The 7514-nt window shown below is 48.7% G+C and overlaps 1 protein-coding gene across 1 annotated transcript; it reads left to right on the top strand.

Moving 5' to 3' along the window:
- The first annotated feature begins 5560 nt into the window (after positions 1-5560).
- On the top strand, positions 5561-6774 carry LOC103123653 (olfactory receptor 6Z7-like). The gene has a single exon (XM_007534313.3). The coding sequence runs from the start codon at positions 5830-5832 to the stop codon at positions 6772-6774; it is 945 nt and encodes a 314-aa protein (XP_007534375.2). The 5' UTR covers positions 5561-5829.
- Positions 6775-7514: the final 740 nt, after the last annotated feature.

Consider the following 7514-nt stretch of genomic DNA (forward strand, 5'->3'; position numbering starts at 1 on the left):
CTCTTCTTCTCTCTCTCTCTCTTTCTCTCTCTCTCTCTCGTAAAGTAAAATAAAAATAAAATGTCAGGTTCTGGTCTGGGGAGACAGCACAATGGTTAAATGAAACAACTTTCTTTTTTCTTTTTTTTTTTTCTCTTCTTTTCCTCCTCCAGGGTTATTGCTGGGCTCGGTGCCTGCACCATGAATCTACCGCTCCTGGAGGCCTTTTTTTTTTTTCCCCTTTTTGTTGCCCTTGTTGTAGCTTCGTTGTGGTTATTATTATTGCCCTTGTTGACGCAATTCGTTGTTGGATAGGACAGAGAGAAATGGAGAGAGGAGGGGAAGACAGAGAAGGGGAGAGAAAGATAGACACCTGCAGACCTGCTTCACCGCCTGTGAAGCGACTCCCCTGCAGGTGGGGAGCCGGGGTTCGAACCGGGATCTTTACGCCGGTCCCTGCGCTTTGCGCCACATGCGCTTAACCCACTGCGCCACCGCCCGACCCCCATGAAACAACTTTCATGCCTGAGGCTCTGAAGTCCCAGGTTCATACTTCTGCACCACCAGCAGCCTGAGCTGAGCTGGTAGAATAAAGTGGAATGGAATGGAATGGAACATAGTAAAATAGAAGAATAGAATATGGCAGAACAGAAAACCATATAGATAGGATAGGGTAGGATATAGGAAAACAGAAGAACAGAATATGGCAGGATATAATACCATACAGTGAATAGAACAGAACAGAACAGAACAAAGGAGCATATCATAGAATAGAACAGGATAGAATAGAGTAAAACAGGGAGTCGGGTGGTAGTGCAGGGAGTTAAGCACACATGGCGTGAAGTGCAAGGACCAGCGTAAGGATCCTAGTTCGAACCCCAGCTTCCCACCTGCAGAGGAGTCGTTTGACAGGCAGTGAAGCAGGTCTACAGGTGTCTGTCTTTCTCTCCCCCCTCTGTCTTCCCCTCCTCTCTCCATTTCTCTCTGTACTATCCAACAATGATAACATCAACAACAATAATAGTAACTACAGGGGGTCGGGCGGTGGCGCAGTGGGTTAAGGGCATGTGGCGCAAAGTGCAGGGACCGGCGCAAGGATCCCGGTTCGAGCCCCCGGCTCCCCACCTGCAGGGGAGTCGCTTCACAGGCAGTGAAGCAGGTCTGCAGGTGTCTATCTTTCTCTCCCCTTCTCTGTCTTCCCCTCCTCTCTCCATTTCTCTCTGTCCTATCCAACAACGAATTTCCAACAACGAATTGCGTCAACAAGGGCAATAATAATAATAATAGCCACAACGAAGCTACAACAAGGGCAACAAAAGGGGGAAAATAATAGTAACTACAATAAAAAATTAAAATAATAGTAACAACAATAAAAAAACAAGGGAAACAAAAGGGAAAATAAATTTAAAAAAATTAAAAAAACAACAATATAGTAAAATGGAAGAATAGAATCTGGCAAAACAGAATACCATATAGTGAATAGAATAGAACATAGTGAACAGAATAGAACATCAAGCTCTGTTGGGGTTGCCCAGCCCTTCCTTCTAGAGGTAGTTGCTCTTCCTCCAAGACTCTCCCCTGCCTCCTCTGTCAGAATGGGTTAAATTTCAGCACTGAAATCTGGATTGGAGGTCAGGCAAACAGAGTCTCCGTGTCTGGTGGGAGGCTCTGGGTGTAGACAGAGTTAACCACTACTGGGCTCCAGAGAACAGACTTCAGTTGAGCATGAAGTGCATAGAGCTGTTGCTTTTTGAATCTACCTTGAGGTTAAATACCCACTGAGGGTGACGGAGACCCCCAGTGGGGAGGTGGCCCAGTGTCTCTGGCTGCAGGAGTCAAACATCTGTGTAGACAGAGGGCAAGGGGGTTCCAGCCCCATGTCTTGCTGAGGGGACTGGAGCAAATACCTTCTATATCCTAAGTCTCCGCTTACTTGCTGGGAAACTAGGGCTAAGAAGCTCACTTCAGAGGCTGGGGAGAGAGCTGAATATGTTAAGAGCACAGGAAATGCATGTCTGAGAGTGCAGAGGCCCCAGGTTCAATTCTTGGCACCATCATATGTCAGAGATGAGCAGTGCTCTGGTCTCCCATCTCCCTACCACAAGTCATGGGCTGGGGAGATAGCACAGGAATTAGTTAATCAATTTTCCTACGTGAGGTTCTGAGTTCTCAGGTTCAATCTCTGGCATCACCTCTCTCTCTCTCTCTCTCTCTCTCTCACACACACACACACACACACACACAAGTTCTTTCTCTGGGACACATGCATGGTGAGGTAAAGCAACACCTGTCACAAGGAGATGATAAATTATACTGATGGGAGCCGGGTGGTGGTGCACCTGGTTGAGTGCACATGTTACAATGCTCAAGGACCCAGGTTTGAGTCCCCAGTCCCCACCTGCAGGGGAAAAACTTTGCAAGAGCTGCAGGTGTCTCTCTCTCTCTTTCTTCCTCTCTACCACCCTCTTTCCTCTCGATTTCTGGCTACTTCTATCCAACAAATAAATAAAGATAATAAAAAAGGTGGGGGTAGGTAGCATAATGGTGATGCAAAAAGACTCTCACACCTGAGATTCCAGTTCCAGGTTCACTCCCCTGCACCACCATAAGCCAGAGCTAATCAGTGGTCTAGTAAATAATAATAATAAATTAAAAAAATAAATTTTACTACACTGTAAACCATTAAACTCCTCTTCCCCTCAAAATTGAAAAAAATCTTTACAATGATTTTTTGAGGACAAAAGCAAATAGGACATCATAAATAGTGTGTCTGTCTTTGTCTTAGAAAGGGGAGAGCTGGGGAGAGTCTGAGATAATGAAATCACAGGACTTCCATGCCTGAAGGCTTGCTTGATCCCCAGCTCTGCCATGAGCCGGCTTTGAGGGGAGCTCTGGTCTCTCTTCCCCTTTCCCATTCTCTATCTCTAATAAAAACAAACATAAAAAAAGGGAAAAAAAAACACCTAGAAAGCTCACTTCACTTGGGGAGATGAAACCAGGTCCCAGTTCTCCAGGTTTAGTCGAGGACTCCCGGCTGGTGTCACGGCAGCCCCCTCACATCTGGTGTTTCAGGAAATTTGGACCCCCCACCCCACTACAACACCCAGAAACCAGCCTCAGCCTTGTCCCTGGGGGCACGTCAAGGTTTGTCTTCTATGAAGTGGCTCTTCTGGCTTCAACATTCCATAGGGAGGAAGGGTATTTCCCGTTCTTTATTATTTTTATTTTATTCATTTATTCAGCTTAAAAGATTGTTTTATTGATTACATGTGAGAGACAGTTGAGAGAGAGAAAGAGAGAGAGAGAGAGAGAGAAGTCAGAGGCACATGTAGTGCCAGGGATGAAACCAGGACCTCAGACATGAAAGTCTGATGCTTTACCAGTTGAACTATTTTCCCAGAAAAAGAATATGTATGTGTGTATATATTTATATAGGTGTATATATGTATGTAGATGATTATATGAAAAAATATATACACATGGGACACGTGGCATGAAGTGCAAGGACAGGTGTAAGGATCCCAGTTCGAGCGCCAGGCTCCCCACCTGCAGGGGAGTTGCTTCACAGGAGGTAAAGCAGGTCTGCAGGTATCTGTCTTTCTCTCCCCCTCTGCCTTCCCCTCCTCTCTCCATTTCTCTCTGTCCTATCCAACACGATAACAATAAGGGCAACAAAAGGGAAAAAAATAGCCTACAGGAGCAGTGGATTCACCTTGCAGGCACCGAGTGCCAGCAATAACCCTGGAGGATATATTTCCCCACCAGGGTTATTGCTTCTTCTTCTTCTAGCATTTGCCCTTCTTCCGTAGCCAGTCAACAGCATCAGGTTGAGCCTGATGTAAAGTTTCGAGACCTCCTTTGAATCTGGAGAGGTGGCAGTCGTTGACTATGTGGGTCATAGTCTGTCTGGAGCCGCAGGGGCAGTTCGGGTCGTCTCTGGCCCCCCAGCGGTGGAACATAGCGGCGCACCAGCCATGGCCTGTTCGATAGCGATTGAGGAGGGCCCGATCATAACGTGCTAGGTCAAAGCCGGGTGGATGCTCACAGGGGTCTGTGATGAGGTGTTTGTTCTTGACCTCAGCTGACTGCCAACTCTGTTTCCAAGAGTCTGGAACAGAGAAGTTCAGTGTAGGCGTAGGGGACCAGATTGGGTGACGAGACGTCAAGCGTTGGACAGGGTGGGTGAAGATATCCGCGTATATTGGCAGGTCCGGTCGAGCGTAGACATGGGAAATGAACTTAGATGATGCCGCATCCCGACGAATATCTGGCGGGGCGATGTTGCTAAGAACTGGCAGCCATGGAACCGGGGTGGAACGGATGGTTCCAGAAATTATCCTCATGGAGGAATATAATTTGGAATCGACCAAGTGGACATGGGGGCTATGGAACCATACTGGGGCACAGTATTCTGCAGTGGAATAGCATAATGCCAGAGAGGATGATCGTAGTGTGGAAGCGCTCGCGCCCCACGAGGAGCTGGCCAGTCTTGCAATGATGTTATTCCTCGCGCCCACCTTTGCTGCAGTTTTTATGAGATGTTCGTGAAATGACAGGGTGCGATCGAGAGTAACGCCAAGATAGACTGGCTGGGCTTCATGCCGGATTCTCGTATCATCAAGCTGCACATTAAGCTCATGTGAGGCCGAGGCATGGTGTAGATGGAAAACAGATGATACCGTTTTTGCAGTGCTAGGGATTAGTCGCAATTTTTTACAGTAATCAGATATCAGAGACATGTCTTTCGTGAGTGTTTCCTCGAGGATGTCAAACTTGGATGCCTGAGTTGCACAGCAGATGTCATCGGCGTAGATGAACTTCCTTGAAGAAGTTTCTGGAAGGTCATTGATGTAAATATTAAATAGCGTAGGAGCCAGAACAGAGCCCTGGGGGAGGCCACTTGAGACAAGTCTCCATCTGCTAGACTTGTCACCCAGATGCACCCGGAATCTTCTGTTCTGGAGAAGAAACGATATAGTGTTGGCCACCCATGGAGGCAGGCATCTTGAGATCTTGACTAGGAGATCACGGTGCCAGACTGTGTCATAGGCTGCTGTGAGATCAACAAAGACAGCACCCGTCTTTAAATTCTTTTGGAATCCATTTTCAATGTAAGTTGAGAGGGCCAGGGCTTGTTCGCAGGTAGATCTTCCTGGGCAGAAACCAGCTTGGGCGGGTAAGGGTTATTGCTGAAGCTCAGTACCAGCACTATGAAACCACTGCTCCTGGCTGGCCATTTTTTTTTCTTCTTTCAATTTTTTATTAGATAGAACATAGAGACATAGAAGATAAGGAGATAGAGGGAGGGAGAGAAAGAGAGACACCTGAAGACCTGCTTCACCACTCATGAAGCATCTCCCCTGCAAGTGGGGAGCCAGGGGCTCTAACCTGGGACCTTGCCTTCGATAACGTGCACTCCACCAGGTGCGCCACCACTTGACTTGTGCTTAACTCACTGTGCTACCACCCGACTCTCGAATTTAAGTATTTTAAAGACCATTTGTTTGTTTTACCAGAGAACTGCTCAGTTTATGTTGTTGCTGGGGATTAAACTTGGGACCTCAGAACTTCAGGTATGAAAGTTATTTTGTATAACGTCTAACCTCTGTCCTATCTAATAAAAAAGAAAGGAAGAGGTAGAAAGAAAGAAAGTAAGAGAAAGAAAGAAAGAAAGAAAGGAAAAGAGAGAAAAAATGGCCACCAGGAGAGGTGGATTCATCATGTGGGCACTGAGTCCCAGGAATAACCCTATTGGCAATAAAAAAATAAAATAAATAAAAAAGATCTGACTACAACAAAGGCCAATGTCAAGAGGACTTGGCAGATAATTTTGTGTTTTCTTCCCTGCAGATGGAGAGGTCCCCAGAGGTGAGCAACACGACCAGGGTCCAGGCCTTCATCCTGCTGGGCTTGTCCACCAGGCCAGACCTCAGGGGCGTCCTGTTTGTGGTCTTCCTGACGCTCTACCTGCTCACCCTGCTGGAGAACTCGCTCATCATCTACCTCGTCTGCTCCCACAGCGAGCTCCACAAGCCCATGTACTTCTTCCTGGGCAACCTCAGCTGCTTGGAGATGAGCTACGTGTCCGTGACCATGCCCAGCCTGCTCGTGGGGCTGTGGGCTGGGCCCTTCCACGTGCCCTTCACCGCCTGCATGACCCAGCTCTTCTTCTTCATTTCCCTCATCTGCACGGAGTGCACGCTGCTGGCCTCCATGGCCTATGACCGCTACGTGGCCATCTGCCGCCCACTGCACTACCCACTGCTCATGAGGCCGCGCGTCTGCCTGGGCCTGGCCCTGACCTCCTGGCTCGGGGCGCTGGTGGTGTCCATTATCAAGACCGCCTGTATCGCCAGCTTGTCCTACTGTGGCCCCAATGTCCTCAACCAGTTCTTCTGTGACGTGTCACCTCTGCTCAACCTGTCCTGCACCCACGTGGCCCTGACCGAGCTGGTGGACTTCATCTCCACCATCGTCATCCTCTGGGGGTCCCTCCTGGTGGCCCTGGGCTCCTACGTGGCCATCGGGAGGGCTGTACTGCACATGCCCTCGGCTGCCGCCCGGCGCAAGGCCTTCTCCACCTGCGCCTCCCACCTGCTGGTGGTGGGCATCTTCTACTCAGCTACCATCTTCATCTACGCCCGCCCCAGCCGCATCGAGTCCATGGACCTCAACAAGGTGCTGTCGGTCATCTACACGGTGGCCACGCCCATGTGCAACCCCGTCATCTACTGTCTGCGCAACAAGGAGGTGCGGGCTGCTTTCCGCAGGGCCCTGCGCTGGTCTTTTGGCTGACCGGCCAGCCAGGCCATTGGGGGGGAGATGGGAGAAGCCATCCTGGGGAAACTATTGAGCAGACCATCCCTCTCACCAGCTGAAGACGTACACATCAGCGACTTCCAGTGTAGTCTCCAAACGATGCAACTGCCAGCCACTAATTCCAGAACATTGTTGCCCCCCCCAAAAATATATATCCCCTGTACACTGGAAGTCACTCCTTCAACCTCCAGCCCTAAGAAACCAGGAATCTTTGCTCTCTCCTGTAATGCCTGTCTGTATTTATATACATTTCTCCCTCCTTGTATTTTTTTCCCTACGGTTCTGCCTTCTCTTCCTTTCTAAGTCACACCTACCAGTCACTACTTTCAAACGTCCTTCCTTTATTTTAAATTTTTTTATGTTTATTTATTTGTTTTCCCTTTTGTTGCCTGTGTTGTAGTTATTATTGTTGTTGTTCTTGCTGTCATTGTTGTTGGATAGGGCAGAGAGAAATGGAGAGAGGAGGGGAAGACAAAGAAGGGGAGAGAAAGATAGACACCTGCAGTCCTGTTTTACCGCTTGTGAAGCGATTCCCCTGCAGGCGGGGAGCCGGGGGCTCGAACCGGGATCCTTCCTCTAGGGCCACGTCCTTTTAATCTGCTGTGCTACCACCCAACTCCCATGTCCTTCTTTTTCCCCTCTGTTCTCTATTTCTGAGTCCTGGTGGAATTGGAGTCCGGAGGCTTCTGGTCATCTCCCCCTAACATATACACCTC

This window comes from Erinaceus europaeus, unplaced genomic scaffold (genome assembly GCF_950295315.1).
Source record: "Erinaceus europaeus unplaced genomic scaffold, mEriEur2.1 scaffold_925, whole genome shotgun sequence".
Classification (NCBI taxonomy): Eukaryota; Metazoa; Chordata; class Mammalia; order Eulipotyphla; family Erinaceidae; genus Erinaceus; species Erinaceus europaeus.

Bases quoted from the DNA above. Each gene is read 5' to 3' on its own strand.
- LOC103123653 (XM_007534313.3), top strand. From the start codon at position 5,830: ATGGAGAGGTCCCCAGAGGTGAGCAACACGACCAGGGTCCAGGCCTTC.